Source organism: Tursiops truncatus, chromosome 10 (genome assembly GCF_011762595.2).
Source record: "Tursiops truncatus isolate mTurTru1 chromosome 10, mTurTru1.mat.Y, whole genome shotgun sequence".
In the NCBI taxonomy this organism is placed as follows: domain Eukaryota; kingdom Metazoa; phylum Chordata; class Mammalia; order Artiodactyla; family Delphinidae; genus Tursiops; species Tursiops truncatus.
Window position 1 is genome coordinate 34,268,331 of NC_047043.1, and position 18,252 is coordinate 34,286,582.

Below are 18,252 nucleotides of genomic sequence, written 5' to 3' on the forward strand. Positions count from 1 at the left end.
GGCAGAGAGAAAGAATGTATTGAAGAACTAGCAAGGCACGACGGTTATCACCCCGTTAACCATTCTCCAGGCCAGCTCTGGCGTTAAGCCAGAAGCCGGACCTCACCATGCGCACGCGCAGCTCTTCCCGCTAGGCTCTGCCCCGCCCCACCCTCAATCCTTCCCTTCGGGCCTCCCCAACCCGTCAGCAACCAATTAGGGAGAGGAGGCGGTCCTGGTTGGCGCGGTGCTCCTTGGGTAGTGTCCCTAGTTACTGTTGCTAAGGCTTCGTCTCGCCTGAGGTGGCGGGAGTCAGAAGATTTGGGAGCCGCGGCCTGAGAGAGAGGTCAAGGGTCAGTGCAAGAACCGGGGAGGAGATGGTGAAGCAGACTATCCAAATTTTCGCCAGGGTGAAGCCCACTGTCCGGAAGCAGCAACAAGGGGTACGGGTCGGAGCAGCACGGGCGCCGGCGCGGCGGGGCCTCTCAGACCGGGGGAGGGGCGGCACGCGAGGGGCCTGGGCCGGGGTGAGTGGTTCGGCGCCAGGCGCCGGATGCGGCCCCCAGCTCAGCACACTTGGACACGGAGCCCGGGCAGCCTCGCAGACTCCCGCGCACTGCGGTCAGGGGCGCGGACAGACAGACACCCAGTACACTCCCACCCAACCCAGCCCTGCGGGTCCAGACTAACCTTCACAGAGCCACATGCGTACCCCCGGACGCACATGTTCACGCAGCGGCAGACACGTGCACGTGCAGGTACGTCTGCGTGTACGCTCACACAGACGGCGCCTCAGCTGTTCACCGTTATTGCACCTTTCTGGAAGACAGTCACACAGCTGTGCCCGCCCAGGTACACTCAAGCTTCTCTTTCGTCCTCAGGCAAAACGTGCAAGCAAGAGAAACGTGCCTATCCGTGTCTGAGATGATAGGACAATAGTTACAGATAAAGATACACAAAGCATACACGGTGCTCTGCCCGCAATGGGCCCTTAGAATTCGTTGACTAACTGTATTGTTATCAGGAACAGAAGCATGAACGTTGACATACACTCATTACAGATATGGATAGATATTTATGCATCCTGACACAGAATACACATAAACTTTTTATTCAGAAAACATTAACTGAGCATTACTAGGTGTTTCCTCTAGGGTGCTAAACTCGAAAGGGTACAAAGAAGGTTAAGACATGACCCTTACTCTGAGCAGAGATATTGTACTTTGAATGCTTCTCAAACGTTGTTTTCTTTCCCTGGGAAGGACCACAGTCATTCTTACCACTTAGATGCTTTGTCTACATTATCCCTGAGTCTCAAGAGAACTCCGCAAGATTGATGTCATTTTCTTCATTTTATAGATGAGGAAGCTGAGCCTCAGACAGGTTAAATAATTTGGCCAAGCTACCCACCTACTGAGTGGCAGAACCCTGATTTTAATTAAAGATTTTTTTTTTCCCAAAGCTCTTGGCTCTTGGGACAAAACCTTTTTGCCTCACAAAATAAGGATATAGGCAAGGGCAATCTGAGTCCTGTTCACGAGTCTCTGGAATGGGCATATTATAAATAATATTTTATCTCTATCCCATATCTACACAGTGTGTGTGTATATATGTAACATCATAGCAGCTCATAATTTAGCATTTGCCTCATGTAATTTATGTATTTAAAACAAGGAGAATATAGTGTCTTGTCATCGTCATCATCTTCAGTCTTTTCATTCGTGGAATACATTTAGGGAAAGATGCATGAGAAGACTCCAAAGAAAATATTGGCTTTTTTTTTTTTTTGAATTTTAAGGAATAAAGAGTATAGAAAGGAGCCATGGGTATCATCCCATTTTCTCTCCTCCTACATTCATTTTCAAGAAGGGTTGTAAAAGTGCATCAGTTATAAAAATTATATGTAACATTTCCCTACCCCCCCAGCCCTCCTCAGATTCTTAGCTAAAAATATTGAACTTGTCTACGTTGACTCAGCAGTCAGAAACAGGTGCTTGGATATGGTAACATGAGAAGATGGATAGAAGTGGGACTGGGGGTGGTGGTGGGTTGATGGAGAACGCTGGATTTAATTTGAACTTCCTCTTTCCTTAAAATGCAACGTTTGAATATTTCAGTGTGCCTCCTTTTGCATTTCTTTGGTGCGATTCGGTGGAGTGGCTTGTTTGCTACTCCAGGAAGTATTTTTAGGTATCATAGTGTATTTTAATAATGTCAGATTCTTACCGAGATGCAACATTATGCCGCATAACACAAACATAAGAGAACACAGATGAACGAATTTTGAGTTCATCTGTGCCTGGAGCAGAGAGTATCCCTGCTCTTTCTTAGAAATCCCACTTTTAGCACCCTATCCTTTTGCCCCCCAAAGACTGTGTGGTTGTTTCTCTGACTAGAAACACTCCTTGTAACATTAAACCAAGTGATTCAAAGGTGTTTTTTTTCTCTTCATTTTGTGGCTCCATTACTTCATTAATCGTATTCCCTAAGGCTCTATATATTAAATTATGATAATTTATAGATTAATACATTAAAAGGTACATAAGAAGATGCTCTGTGATCATTTTAACAATGGCAATGCTTTTCATTTGTATACTGCCTTGTATATTTTGAAGTATTTTCATATTCATCCTTGCATTTGATCTGTCTCCTATTAAAAACAAACTATCTCACATATTTTTATGACTAACGGTAGAAAGCCAATCTATAAGAGTAAACAAGTTTTTTCATTAGGGACTTTTCTTAATGCCTCAAAGAATGGCTTAATGAGAGGAGTTGAGGGTCACAGTAGCTACTCTAATTATTGGTCCTTTTTCTCTTCTGAGTACTGAGTGTTACAGATTTTTTAAAATGTTGTGGCACCTCTCACTCCTTTATGTTTTATGTCTTACACACTCCTTTAACTCACCTGTCTAGCCATTAACCTTTAAAAAAAATAATGTAATACCCTATAGTATGTAATTTTTAAATGTCTCTTGAGAAAACCTAGCCAGAAAGCCTTGGACCTGCTGCCATTACTTTCTACAAATAATTTTATTTTACAGCATGACTTTTCTTACATGAGCTCCTCACATTTTAAATGAGAGGGCTCAATAAAAATCTACTTAGGAAAATTATTCAGACTTTCTGGAGATTTAGATAGGCTTTTACTTATTTAAAAATATGACTTTTCCCCCATAATCAAGCATCTAAATGGGTCTTAAACAGGAAGTATTGCCTGTTAGAAGGAATTTTATTTCTTGATGAAAGACAAGAAATCTTTTTTAAAAACCTCTAAATCTAATGACTAACATTTTTTATGGTGCATTACAAAATGCTTCCATTTCCATGACATCCTTTGAGCCCCACAGCAATCTTGTAATGGAGGCAATTCTGTTTTCTTCATTTTATGTATAAGGTACCGAGATTCTGAAAGCAGTGGCTGGTCACACAGCTGGTGAATTGAGATCAGCGTTAGACCCAGGTCTTTGGACATTGAATCGTAGACTTTTCTTTATTCCCCATGATCTCTTTATAGGCTTGACTCTTGCTTTTCCTGGCCAATAAATAAAGGAGTAGGTAACCAAGAAAAGAATCAGGGAATATTACAGTTGTAAAGGTGGTTGGTTAAGAACCTTCATTTCCATATCAGCTTAAGGAGGTTAAGTGATTTCTCCCAGGTCATTTTCTAATTAGTGGCTGAGCTGGGAGGAGAATCTTGAAAATGACATCAAAGACATGAATTACATGTCTCCTTTGAAACCATATGTCTTTTATCAGACGCTTGAATATGTCTCGTGGAAACGTTTACTTCTTTGAACATAACTTGAATTAGGGCATTCTTGTGAGCTCTCTGAGAAGGCTCAGACCCAGTCCTTTCATCTCTGTGTCTAGCATTTTGGAAATGCTCAGAAATGCTTATTGGTTGTAGTAAAATGTTAATTTCTGGTACATAATTCCAAAATAATACTTAGATAATATGTTGTTGTCAGGGCTATTAGCTTCTCAACAATGGAGACAGACACTTGATACTCAAATTTGAATGTTACATCATTCAAAGAGGATTTGAGCTTTGATTGGGCATTGATTTAGGTTTTACCTCTTGTTCAGTTCCATATATTTGTTTGAGTGTGCACAGAGTTTAAAGAGGAAAATTATCCAAATTGTGCTATGTTATGACTTTTTATCTGAAAAGTGCAGTTTTTTAAACACCATTACAATGCATGTCATAATAACATGGTCATTGTTCAAGCCATAATTTTACCATTTTATATTCACTTGTCTTCACATTTTCAGATTTATTCCATAGATGAAGATGAAAAATTAACACCTAGCTTGGAGATCATCTTACCTCGTGATTTGGCAGATGGATTTGTGAATAATAAGCGAGAAAGCTACAGATTTAAGTAAGCCTTTCTCTTTTCATCTTCATTTCTGTTTTACTATTGAACTAATTCTTGTACTGCGTTAATAGCCACTGTGAAATCATTGGTACCATTTCTTGGGGAGAATGTAGTACAGTTCTCTATTTTTTAAAAAATTTATTTAATTTATTTTATTTTTGGCTGTGTTGGGTCTTTGTTGCTATACGTGGGCTTTTCTCTGGTTGCAGTGAGCCGGGGCTACTCTTCGTTGTGGTGCGCGGGCTTCTCATTGCAGTGGCATCTCTTGTTGTGGAGCACGGGCTCCAGGCACATGGGCTTCAGTAGTTGTGACACGTGGGCTCAGTAGTTGTGGCTTGCAGGCTCTAGAGTGCAGACTCAGTAGTTGTGGCATGCGGGCCTAGTTGCTCGACAGCGTGTGGGATCTTCCTGGACCAGGGCCCGAACCCGTGTCCCCTGCATTGGCAGGCAGATTCTTAACCACTGTGCCACCAGGGAAGCCCACAGTTCTCTATTTTATCTAGTAGATAGAATTCAAGTTGTCTTTTCATTGCTGTGCCCAAAGTTAAAAAGGGGATATATTTCTGTATCCAACAGGATAGCCCAAGATCTCAGCCTTTCTTTACTATATCTGTTTATCAAGTGTTATCTTTTTCCTTTTTGGCCCACTGTAGTTTAGCTCTTATAAGAAGTTCAGTGCATGACTAAACTTTATTAAAGATGTGTGCTGTATAGGTGAGCCTTCTTAATAACATAAATGGTATACTGACCTCAAGTGTACATATGTACGCTCTGTATCTGTACTGTCCAGTGTATCAGCCACTAGCCACATGTAGCTCTTAAGCACTTGAAATGTAGCTGGTGTGAATTGAGATGCACTGTAAGTATGAGATATATCAAGGATTTTTGAAGACTTAGTATGAAATAAAAAGAATATAAAATAGCTCAAGATTTTTTTTCATATTGATTACATGTTAAAATGATAAAATGTTGGATATATTGTGTTAAAATATATTATTAAAAATAATTTTACCTGTTTCATTTCACTTAAATGAAGCTACTAGAAAATTTTGAATTACACATATATGCATATTTATGTGTTACGTTTTATTTCTCTAGCACAGTTCAGAACTGTATGGTTCAGGTGGAAAGTAGCAAATAGCTACCCCTGGATTGTCATCAGTGCCCTTTGTCTGAATACTATTCTAGTAGCCAGGCCTTAAATTTGGGGATTATGGCTGTTTCATACTGCCTTTATTTTCCAGTTTCAGATGACATCATTTCCTTTAATCCCCACTTTTGATTTCTGGAGAAGTTTGAGCCCGAGTTAAACCCATATTTAGTCTCTGGCCTAAATTTAGGTAGGAGATTCCTGGGTCCTGCTGAAGGAATCCTAATTGCTCTCTTGCATTCCTCTCTATGTTGTTTTTCATAGGCCTTATTTTGAGACTATTCCTGCCCTTGCCCTTTGGATAAAACCATCTCAGATATTTTTTTGTGTTTCTCTCTCTCTTTCTCTCTCTCTCTACTTCTTATTTCTCCTCCCCCCTCATTATTATTGTAATTATTGTTATTATTACTTTGTCTTATAAAGATTCTCTTTGGTCTTCACAACTCCCCCCTTTGTCTATCATGTATATATCTCTCCCAGCGCCTCCACCCCTTCTTTTCTTGTGTCTCCTTTTACAGTAAGTACAAGCAGGATGGCTAGCACAAGGTTACATGGTGAGATGGTCCTAACCTGGTCTTTTTGGCTCCTCTTTGCCTTTCATTCTGTCCTTTAAGGAATAGCCTTCTAATATATGACTTACTTTTCTGAAGGGGCATTCTCCCACTGGTGTAAGCATGCTACATACCTTAGTAGCTATGACTTAATGACAGATACCCTAGGCCTGTCTCCACAGTTTGCTAAAACATTTTATTCAGCATGATTCTGTTTGAATGCTAAGAAACAGTTGGCCATGTTTCTATCCATCGGCCCTGTCCAAAGTACTCTGTGTGTTATGTAGATACAAACAGAGTGCAATTTAAACACGTGCTTATTGAAAAAGTGCTATCTGCTTATTTTTAAATCTCTTAATCATTCTTTCTAAATCTCTGAATTAAAAACATTGGTTTTAGTATTTTAAATAAAGAAATTAGTAAAATACATATGTTGAGAGATAAATATTTAAGCATTTTAAAGGCTGTTTTCTCCCAAGAAAATTCATGCAATCAATAAATCTTTATTAACCATCCACTGCATGCTGTTTTAATGGCTAGGAATACAGCAGGGAATGCCACCAAGCTTCTGCTCTTAGGTGCTTACATTTTAGTGGGAGGAGATGGACGGGCAAGGTGTATGTATCAGAAAGTGTTGAGTGCTGTGGAGAAAAATAAGGCAAGGAAAGGTAACAAGGAGTGCTGGGATGAGGGGCAGCAAAGTGGAGGGGTGGCTGCAATATTTCACGGGGTCTTCAGGAAAGGTGTACGTTTTAACAAAAACTTGAAGGTGGTAAGGAAACGAGACATTCAGATACCTGGGGGATGGGAATTCCAGGCTGAAGATATAGCAAGAGCGAAGTTCCTGGGATGGGAGAGTACCTGGCACGTTTGAAGAAGAGTGAGAGATCTGTGTGGCTGGAGGAGAGTAAGCAAGGGGGCTGGAGGGGAAGAAGAAGGTTAAAGGGGCAGCAGAGTGGACAGATCATATGGAACTTTTCCCAAAGTGCTGAGAGAAGGTAATGGGGGGTTGTGAGCAGAAGAATGGAATAATCTCACTTATGTTTGAGCAGGATCATTCTTGCTAGCATGTGGAAATAGACTGTGAGGGGGCAAGGGAGACCAGGCAAGAAATTGTGGCAGCTTGGGCCAGAGTAGTAGCAAGTGGAAATGTTGAGAAATAGTTGGATTCTGGATGTATTTCGAAGGTCAGAGCTGACAGAGTTTGCTGATGGGTCATATATAGAGTGTAATGGAAAGAGAGGAGTCAAGGATATACTCTAAGGGTTTTGGACTGAACTTTTAAAAGGATGGAGGTGTCATTTACCAGGATGAGGAAGACCGGGAGGAACAGGTTTGGGGTGAGAAGAGATAAGCAATGACCACATTTGAAATGGTCTTTAGAAAAAGCCTACACAACCTCCTAATAAATGAAAGGACCTGCTAGGAATCAGGAAACCTACATTATGTCTCAAGGCACATTATAGATTAGCTCCACGGCCATGAGTAAGTTGCTTTATCTCTCTGGGCCTCAATTTCTTCCTCTGTAAAGGATTAGATTGAACTTATTAAACTCTTTGATTCTATTTTGCTCTTCAGTGGTTTTCAGAAGATAGCGGATCATAATGACTTTCCAGATTACTATACAACTGCATTATATAAAGTAAAATGTTTGGGGGTGATGATATTTTATGTTTAATGCACAATGTGTGATTTATTGAAACTCCTGCCACCTCTTTGGTTACATGGTGGTAGATGTCATTCCTCTTAAGGAAGTGGAGTTGGGAATGGCTAATTCATTTGCTCAGTCATCACCAACCTGGTAAAAGAAGCAAAACAGCCTTAGCATCATCACCTAAAAGCACCGCTGGGTCTGTGCTCAGACATCACAGTGGGTAGTGCTCTGGAGAGCACATGAGCAGCCGTGTCATCTCAACATTCCTATCTGAAGCCCTCATACACCTATAGGGTCTTGAGGAGTGTTCTGGGCACACTCAGTAAATATTGCTGAAATATAATCTGGCCCGCTAAATGAGTACCCAGAGTGCCTTACAATCTCTCTTTGTATATAGTTTCATTATTTGCTTCTTCAAAAGGGTGGTTGGTATGCTATAGGAATCTTTTGAAATTAATGTTGATTAAAGACAATGAATTTCATTCCATTTTACATCCAACCCAGCTCCAGACATCCTTCTGAACTCCTGAGTAGTGAAAACAAACCTACATTTCATGTAGTCTCTACTTTACTTGAACATGTGCCCAACTCACTTGTGTGGGCAGATACACACACCAAAGGTTCCTAAGCACTTTGAAAGCTGCTTAGGATTTGGGTGTTTCAAAGGTTTTGCTTTAATGTACCCCCTCTCCCAATTTTTATTCTGAAAACTTTTAAATATGCAGAAGAGGTGGAGGAATGATGCAATCAAATCTCCTTTACCCTTTGTGGGAAATTCATCAATTGTTAACATTTTGCCCCCTGTGCTTATGCATGCACTCTCTCTCTCTCTCTCTCTCTCTCTCTCTCTTTCTCCCCCTTCTCCTTGCCTTCTCTCCCTTTTTTACTTTCCTTCCTGTTTGTATTGCTCCCTGTCTGTTTCTTCATGATGTTTGAATGGGGGCTATATTTGCTGGTTGTGAGTTAACATATTGTATAAGGATAGGTTGTGAGTCTCCCCCCAGGTTTTCAGCTGTGCTTGTGATCCTGTACTAAGGTAAATCAGGGTGCCATTGCAAGAAGGGTGCAATGGATACCATCCCCCCTCCCCATGGCTCGAGCCTTGACAGTCGGATCAAGATTTCCTTTATAGGACAGGTCTATCTTAATTTACTGTTTGACTTTTGACTCATGATCAACAAAATGAAACAAACTGTCCTAAGAATTAAGTAGCTGATACTAGGTGCAGTACCTAATTAATGGAAAATAAACTTCAGTTTAAAACTTTAAAACTAAGTTCAAAAATTATACATTTCACAGCTGCATTCTTTTCTTACAGGTCAGACATCAGAAGTTCTTTGGCTGTTTACATCCTGTTCTTGGGTTTCCATTTCATGCACTTATCTAGATTTGAATTTGATGCCAATTGCAGACACTGTCCCTCTTGAGAGCTAAAAAACACACAGTTTATTATTTGGTTCAAAGCTGCTGCGGTTTTTCAGAGGGATTTATTGTGCAGATCTTGTCAAAGCAATACTGTTTACCCACCATTTGTATACAGGGGTACAAGAGTACAGTGTGTTTGGGGCTACAGGGCAAACATTGTGTTAGGTTAGTTAAGCCCAGTGATGTAAATATGAGGTAATTTACAAAGCTTTCAGGAGAAAAAGAAGTATGTATTAATCCAATAGTGTTTGAAGGCTCAAGCTTTTAAATAATTACTGTTTTCACATTTGCAGATTTCAAAGGATTTTTGATCAGAATGAAAAGCAAGAGACCATTTTTGAAAACATTGCCAAACCAGTTGCTGAGAGGTAGGATTTCCTATATTTTGTTCAGTGGGTTAGTGGTTTTTCATCTTGCCTTCAATTCTCAGATAACTGTGGTAATGTGCTTCAGTATATCAATTACGTACTCAGGCTGTAGGGCATGTGATGGTGGCAGTACTAATACCTTCTATTGTTACACCTTGTTTGTTTTAGATTTAGATTCTGAGCCTCAAAACAAACCAGTGAGATAGACAGAATAGCTATTATTACTCCCATTTTGAAAGATATGTAAATCTCTGAGGATTAGAGAGATTAAGTAGCACTGCTCAGGGTTAGTGGCTAGTGGTAGCAGAGTCCTAGATGGTTGTCTAACTGTTAAGTCCAGTGCTGTTTTCTGAGTACAATGTTTCAAACATATGGTTAGACAGATGAAGGACTGTGACACCTGGGAGGCCTAAGTCTGGTTGACCCAACTCTACCTCTGTGTAATAACTCTATTTCAAAGCTTGACTCTTAGCTTAGGTCCCTTTTGTTTCTGTATACCCAGGTAGTTCCAGGCTGCTGACTACTGGAACCAAACTCACATGAGAATAAATGATTCCGAACAAACTGGAGTGCCATTTTATTAATATATGTTGGCAAAGTCTCCTTGAGACTAGACTCTCAAGCCCTTAGATAAGCACACTCTCTTTCTGTAGGGAGTCTGTATGGGAAACTACTAGTAATAAGATTGCTTTCTGATCCTGAAATCATTTGGGTGATTTTATGACCTAATTAACCCCAGATATATCTATCTTTACTATTCAAATGAAAAATATGTCTGCTAAGTAAACCCATTTTTCAAGTCTACGGATCAGTACACCCTCAACCACGACATTGCTGAAAATATATCGACACACATTGTCTCCCAGACTCCTAGCTCATGAATCCTACTCAAAGCACGCCCTTCTCTCTTTTTTCCCAGCTTTATTGAGATATAATTGACACATGACATTGTGTAAGTTTAAGGTATATGTGTTGATTTGACACATTTATAAGTTGCAAAGTGATTCTCACCATAGTATTAGCTACCACCTGCATCTTGTCACGTAGTTCCCATTTCTTTTTTGTGGTGAGAACATTTAAGATTTGCTCTCTTAGCAGCTTTTAACATTTATAAATACTATTAGCTACAGTCACCATGCTGTCCATTAGATCCCTAAACTTGTTAAGCCCTTCTCTTTTTATACTGTCTTCCGTCACAGTGGGTAGAATATAATTGAGTAGGCTTAAGCTATTTTAGTTGTAGTCACAATCCAACAGCATCTCTTTAGACTAAATTCAGGTCTCCTTGACTGGATGTCACACATTTCTAAAATTCTCTTCTTTTTAGTAATGTTTTGGGTTATGTCATTTTTCAGGTAGCCCATCCCATGTGTTTTATTTTGAGTCTTTCTAAAATCATTCGGGGAGGGGACCTTAGTTTGTGTTTCATGGATGTCTGTTCCCCCCCCCCCCATTACTGACTGCCTCTCCCATCTTGAGCCCACTTCCCCCTTGAGCCCTTGCTGTGCCCTCTGACAGGAATTCTCTTCCTTCAGAAATCTGCTTAGTTGCTTCCTTAGCTCTTTTGAAGTCTTTGTTCATGTATCCCCTTCTCAGGAAAGCCTTCCTTTATTAGTACCCGATTGAAACTGCATTCCCTGTCACGCTTCCCTATTTTATTTTATTTGTTTGAGCACTTATCACCGTCTGACGTACTATATAGTTTACTTACTAGTTGCTTTGTTTGTCTGTCTTCTACTAGAACAAAAGCTCCATTGAAGGCTGGAGATTTATTTGTTTTGTTCACTGACTTGACAAAGATGCCCAGCCCGATGATGACAGGATTTGAAAAATGACAGGCAAGAGCATTTTTATCCAGGCTGCTCAAGTTGGTCCTAGTGAATCATATCTTTCATCAGTAGGAAGCATTCCTCATTGTCCTTTTTAATACTTTTATTCTTGTATCCCATTTTTCCTGAAACTATTTTTGCTATTTTTTTCATGTTAGCCTTTATCTGCTCTATCTTTCTCGATCTCTTAACTCAACTTCCCTGTGTCATTTTGTCTTTAAATATAGGTCTGGTAAATAAAATATATTTGGCTTTTGCTTTTGTAGCTAAACTCAGAGTCCCTGGTATTTAATTGGTAACTTTAACCTGTTAATATTTATTATTATTACTGTAATAGTGTTTGGAGCTATCCTCTCAGGTTTTTTTCTATTTATCATACTCTCTATTTTTTTCCCTTTCATGCTGTTTGTTGGTTTGACTGTGCTCTTTGTTGCTTTTGCCACTTTCCATTTTCTCTCTCAAGGTGTACACACCTCTGTGTGGTTTAAATTCAGATATTAAAACTTATTTGTATTTTTTCTCAACATCTGAACTTCCTCCATCTGCCTGCCTGTCTGTCTCTCTTCTCCCCAGGCAGGGACCTTAGCACACTTTTACTTTGCCTTTCCTACTTTCCCAGCACTTTAGGTATTGAGATCTACTGATAGTTTTATTCAGGATTGTCGAAAATCATTTTCATTATCAGCATTTGCTTAAACTTATCTCTAAGTTATTTTTCTTTGCTTTTCACTCTTTCTTATACTTATGTCTGTTCCTTGGATTCCCTTTTAGTTTTGCTGGTAATCATCTTCTAATAAGTTTTTAGAGAGAATTCAAGACTGGGGAGCTTTCTGAAGCTTTTCATTCCCCTTCACAGTTAAATGACAGTTTGACTGGGTATAGAATTCTAGGTTAAAAATTCCTTTCTCTCATAGCTATGAAGCTATTGCTTCATTGTCTCTTTGTATGCAGTGTTGCTGAATAGATGTCAGTGTCAATCTGGCTCTTATTTCTTCTTAGGAAATACCCTTCTTTCCTGGATGTTTTTAGGATTTTTTTCTTTTTCTGTTTATGAAATTTTATATCAGTGAGTCTATTGATTGTCTAGGTATGGCTATTTTTTCATATATTCATTTATTCTTGTCTCTCATTCAGCCACTTCAATCTGAAAACCCTTATATTCAAGCTCAGGGGTCATCACATTGCTAATTTCTTTGATGATTCAAAAATTAATTTTCTTCCCTCTAACTTATTTATTCTTTCTTTCTGGAACTTCTGGATCCAGAACTACCAGTTATAGCCTTCCAGGATGGTGATTTGCTTTTCAGCCATGTATATTCTCTATCACCTACCTCTTAAATTTTTAGTTTTTACAATTTTAGTTTTCATTTGTAGGAAATAAAAAAATTCTATTCTTGTTTATTCATGTGATCTCCTCCCTTTTCCTTCTGAAGAAAATTATCTTTCTTGGAAACACTGGCTTTTCTTTCTATGTACTTTCTATGTGAATGTTCTTCTACTGTTGAGTTTGGTGCGTTGCTTTCCCAGTACAGACTTTCCTCGGATGTTTGGTGATTCTCAGTGGTGGGCTCACCTCTGTCATTTGAGAGTGCCGTTGTCTGTTTGAGAATGCTGTTTCTGTTCTCTGTGGCTCCCCTAGTGTCTGTGGTGAAGGAATGGTGTGCCCTGAGCTTGTCTGCTGGGTGTGAGAACACTCTTTCCTCCTGGGTGTTGCTCACCACCAAGGGCTCTGCTCAGCGTCACTAATCCAGGCTCCTACTCTGCAGGAAAGTGTTCTTCAATAGTGGATGGACAGGGCTTCCCTGGTGGCGCAGTGGTTGAGAGTCCGCCTGCCGATGCGGGGGATGTGGGTTCGTGCCCCGGTCTGGGAGGATCCCACATGCCGCGGAGCGGCTGGGCCCATGAGCTATGGCCGCTGAGCCTGCGCGTCTGGAGCCTGTGCTCTGCAACGGGAGAGGCCACAACAGTGAGAGGCGTACTGCAAAAAAAAAAAAAAAAAATAGTGGATGGACAGATGGAGGCAGACTCACGTCTCTCTCTGATTCATCTGCAGAGGAGAGGGTTATCAAGGAAATTAACACTAAACTAAGAGCCTGGGGGAATCTCTGTTTTCATTGCCTTTAAATATGTCATATATAGTATGTTCACACTTTAGGAAAGCTTGAATTGTGGGACTTTGAATGGTAAAATACAAGGTATCAATAAAGTCATTTATACACAATATTTGAAGTAATATTTATCCCATAAATTGAAAAATATAGTTTTAAGAATTATATAAGTTGGCAGGCCTGGTGAATGGAAGCTGTGCCACTTTCGATGTTAAACGGAAGTGCCTGCTGTTGTGGTGAAGGTTAGTCTCCAGGAACACATGCTCAGTGTAAATCCAGTTCATCTTACACTGCCCCTTTAAGGCTGCTCTACTGGCTTAACCTATTGCAGGTTAATTCTGGTTACTGTGTACAATTAAAGCTAAATAAAATTAATCATATTTCTTTCCAAAATTCTGTAGTTCAGGAATCCTGCTAATTTAGACGCATCTTTCCCTACTTAACTCAAATCAGTGATATGACTCCATGACTGTAGAATTGCAGGACTGGTGGTGAGAATTTATAAAGCTCTAACTTTGTATCATGGGAAATTAAAAGAATCTTTGTGGTTATTTGTTCTTTAGCACATCTCCACTAGGAAGTACATTCCGCCTCTTCTGAACTTTGAAGGTAAAAACCGCCTTCTAGCATATTCATTTTGCTCACTGGTTTTGGAATAAGTTTTTGGAAAGGTGAAATTTAGCAGGTGCACAGATGCGTTTAGTGTATGGTGCTGCACCACATGAAAGAGGTTGTAGCTTTGCTTGATATTTCACCTGGTGTTATGCTTTTCAAGCTGGAGTGCATTGATCTTGGGAGTATGTGGTGCTCTATCAGGGGATACCTGAAGCCACAAGCTGAACGCAGCACATCATTCTGGAGTATGAATTTTACTTAAAGATTTAGGCAGAAAACTTTGAAATCTAGACTTTTCGGGGGTTTTATCACATGCACTTGTAAATCTGCAGAACCCCAGTTTTCCAGCCAATCTTATGCTTTACCTAAAAGCTTGGGGTGTAGGAAATTCATTTTAGGTACAGTGAGTGCTTTTGGAAGAATTTGGAAATTTGGTGTTAGAGAAGAACATGGTTTGACCAAAATGAATAGGGCGCACACTGCCAGGAGGACTGGTTGCGCCCAAGGTACAGGTCCCCATAGCTGGCGCCACTGGGCAGCTAAAGCCTCTGCACTGCAGCAAGGCCAGCCAGGATGGTTTCTGAAAACCTATTGTGAACCATTGCTTTTTAACCTTTGATTTCACGAATGATGAACAATATCAAGGGCAGCCTTTCAATTTATGAGAAGAAGAGGGTGAAGGGGAAAAGAAAGCTCCCAGGGCTACCACCTCAGACTTGGAGAAGAATGTTGGAGATTACTTGTTCACCTGTGCTCTGGCTGGGGGGGAGGCCAGGGCTTGGTAGAGGAATTTCCTCATGGGAGGGGCAGTCCCACACTCCAGTGGGGCCAGGGCCAAGCCCAGCAGGGCTCTCACCTGTGCCCTGGGAAACAGGCTTTGCTGATGATGCTGTGGGTCACATAGCTTGCCCAGTCCTGCTGCACAGGCAGAAAATAGATCCTGCACCTTCAAGACAAAAGGACCAGAAAGGGAGAGAAGGAGGGCCACAGAAGAGTATTTAAAATAAATCTTATTAGCCAGTTATTCACCTCTGTGTACTCATGCTTCTACCTCATCTGGCTCAAAAAATTTGGCAACAAGTAGAATAATCTAATTCTGGCCTCAGCCCTGTGATGAACTCACTATGTGACTCTGGGTCAGGCCTCTCACTTCGGAACCAGTTCTACCATCTGAGAAAGGGTGATGCTAATAATATTACATTTACCAGGTTGTTTTGAGGATGAAAAGAAACAATGAATATGAATGTACTTTGTGAACGTCAATGCCCTGTTCAGTCTAAGGGTTGAAAAGCTAGAAATCTTTATTCTTTTTGCCACTTTAAAACTATGGCCAGTCACTTCTGTCTCCAGACAAAGATGAAGTCGACATACTTCTCTCTAATCCTCTTACTAAGTACAGCTAAAAGCTCTGGGCGTTATATAGAAAAGAATATAAGAAGACCCTGAAAGGTGGAGATAAGAAGGTAGACTGGCCAGGGGACTTCAGGACCTAAAGGAATGACACAGCCATGAGTTCCCTGTGTTTTTTTTGTTTTGTTTTGTTGCTTCATGTATCCCAGACTGGATGCTGGAGAAACTGGCAACCCAGAAACACCAGTAGACTTAGACAAAAGTGCCAAAAAACTTCTGCTCTCTATAGCCAAGGCACCAGGAAAGGGGGCAACCCAGTGAGACAGAAACTTTTAGATACTGGCTGCCCTGCTCCATCCAAATACCATGGAAAAACTCATGGCCCCACCCTCACCCAGACAGCAAAGGCCAGGCTGTAACAAGGCACCCCATTCTGCTGCTGCCAGGGTGGTATCTGAGGAGTGGGAGGACTTTCCTCCCCACTTGGAGGTAACAGCTTCCATTCTCCCCTCCCTCAGGTTGTCAGTGGAAGTCTCTTGAGGATCCTGGAGTTCACCACCATCCAGCAGTATCAAGGCCTCCCCACCCTGCTGTGAGGTTACTGAGCATCACAAGGTGCCCCTCCCTTTCTTGTCCAGGGAGGTGTCGGTTGAGGCCTAGAAGGGAGCCTGAAATCTCACCTCTGTCCACAGGAATGAGGCCCCTCCACAGGTGTCAAGAGAGGCAGAGTGGTGAACCGGGACCCTTACCCCCACCTGGCAGTAGCATGACGTCAGAAGAGACCTGCTAAAATAGAAGTTTTAAGTATGACCTAGAATCTCAGTAACTAATGCCTAAACTATCCAGGATACAATGAAAAATTATGCATTAAATAAGAAATGTCGAGAAATAGGAAAATACCAACTTCCATAAGGAGAAACCATCAACAGATGCTAAAACATAGATAACACAGATCTTAGAATGATCTGACAAGGATTTTAAAGCAACCACCATAAAAATGCTTCAGCGAGCGATCATGAACATGTTTGAAACAAATGAAAAGATATAAAGTCTTGGCAAAAAAAATAGAAGATATAAAGAAGAATCAAATTGGAATTTCAGACTGAAAGTACAATAACTGAAATTAAGAACTGCAGAATGGAGAGGTCAGATGAAAGAATTAATAAATTTTAAAATATAACAATAGAAATTACCCAGTATGGATAACAGAAAGAAAATAGACTGAAAAAAAACAAACAATGAACAGACCCTCAGGGACCTGTGAGAACTACAGCAAAAGAGCTAACATTCATGTTGTAAAAGTCCCAAAAGACAGGAGAAAAAGAGTATAGTTGAAAAATATTTAAGGAAATAATGACTGAAAATTCCCCCAATTTGGCAAAAGGCATAAACCTAGAACTTTATGAAGCTGAGAAAGTTCCAAACAGGATAAACTCAAAGAAATCCACTTTAAAACAAATATTAGTTAAACTTCAGAAAACTAAAGACAAAGAAAAAAAATCTGAACACAATGAGAAAGAAATGATACCTTACCTACAGGGAAAAAATAATTTGAATTATAGTGTATTTTTCATCAGAAAGTGTGGAGTCTAGCAGGAAGTAGCAGAATATTCTCAAGTGCTGAAGGAAAAGAACTGTCAGCCCAGAATACTATCCCCAGTGTAATTATCCTTCAGGAATAAAGGGGAAATAAAGACATTTTCAGACAAAGGAAAACTAAGAGAATTAGTTGCCAGCATATCTATCCTAAAAGAAGGGATAAAAGAAGTTCTTAAAAGAAGGAAAATGAAAAAAGAATGAATCTTGGAACATTAGAACAAAAGAAGGAACAAGAGAAAGAACAAAAATATACACTAATAAAATAAACTTTTCTTCTCTTGAGTTTGAAAAATCGTGTTTGATGAAGCAAAAAACAAAGTATTGTCTGATGACAGTTACAAACGGGGAGGGTAAAGGGATTTAAAGGGAAGTAAGGTTTCTGTACTTCATTCAAACTGGTACAGTGTCAACATCAGTAGATCTCTGTGGTGATGGAATAGTTCTGTATCTTGATTGCAGTGACGGTTACTTGAATCTACACATGTGATAAAATGGCATAGAACTCTACACATGTATTGCACCAATGTCAATTTCCTGGTCTTGATAATATACTATAGTTATGCAAGATATAACCATTGGGGAAAACTGGGTGAAGGTACACCGAACCACACTGTAATCTTTTTGCAACTCCCTGTAAATTTATAATTATTTCAAAATAAAACGTTAGTATCACCAGGTATGAAAATTTTAGTGTCCTTTGTTTTATGATGCCCTTCTTCTCTTCAGTAAATTCAGTAATCTGAATGATTAGACTAGAACTTCTCCCCCATGGGTCTCAATAAAGCTAATTTCATTAGACATTCACCCAAACATGCCTGCCAGTAAACATTTATTTTTCTCAAAGTTGGCTTTCAAGCAGAAAACACTGGTCAACCACCAAATTGTACAAAAACCCCTTGGCTCCCACAGATCTGTTCAACTTCAGGCCACAAGTTCACTTACCGGATGTGTTGTTTATAAACATGTACCTGTACTTGGCCCCACTTCCTGCTACACTGAATTTCCTTATAAATCACATTTATGGCTTTTGTGATTTTACTAATATTCTTAATGTTTTAACACTTTTTAAATTATACTTTCAACTGAAAACATGGCTTTGTGTTTAAAAACAGGAACACATATCAGCTTAAAACCCTGGAATTATATAAGAGCATGACCTTGAGGTACTCCAAGATCTTAATGAGGAAGGGGGTAACAATGCCACTCCACCCACAGCTAATGACCTTGGAGAGAGCAGCGGCA

At 40.1% G+C, this 18,252-nt stretch overlaps 1 protein-coding gene and 1 long non-coding RNA gene across 2 annotated transcripts in view; both read left to right on the forward strand.

The window, feature by feature from the left end:
- Window positions 1-270: 270 nt before the first annotated feature.
- Window positions 271-18,252, forward strand: part of KIF6 (kinesin family member 6) — a 387,265-nt gene continuing 369,283 nt past the window's right edge. Inside the window, exons 1-3 of the mRNA XM_073810765.1 lie at window positions 271-422; window positions 4,255-4,364; window positions 9,435-9,509. Coding sequence (XP_073666866.1) covers window positions 357-422; window positions 4,255-4,364; window positions 9,435-9,509 — 251 coding nt within the window. The 5' untranslated portion in view covers window positions 271-356. The remainder of the gene's footprint in view (window positions 423-4,254; window positions 4,365-9,434; window positions 9,510-18,252) is intronic.
- LOC141279735 (uncharacterized) lies at window positions 11,836-17,685 on the forward strand. The gene is made up of 2 exons (XR_012334463.1): window positions 11,836-14,055; window positions 15,930-17,685. It is a non-coding gene; the product is annotated as an uncharacterized lncRNA (long non-coding RNA).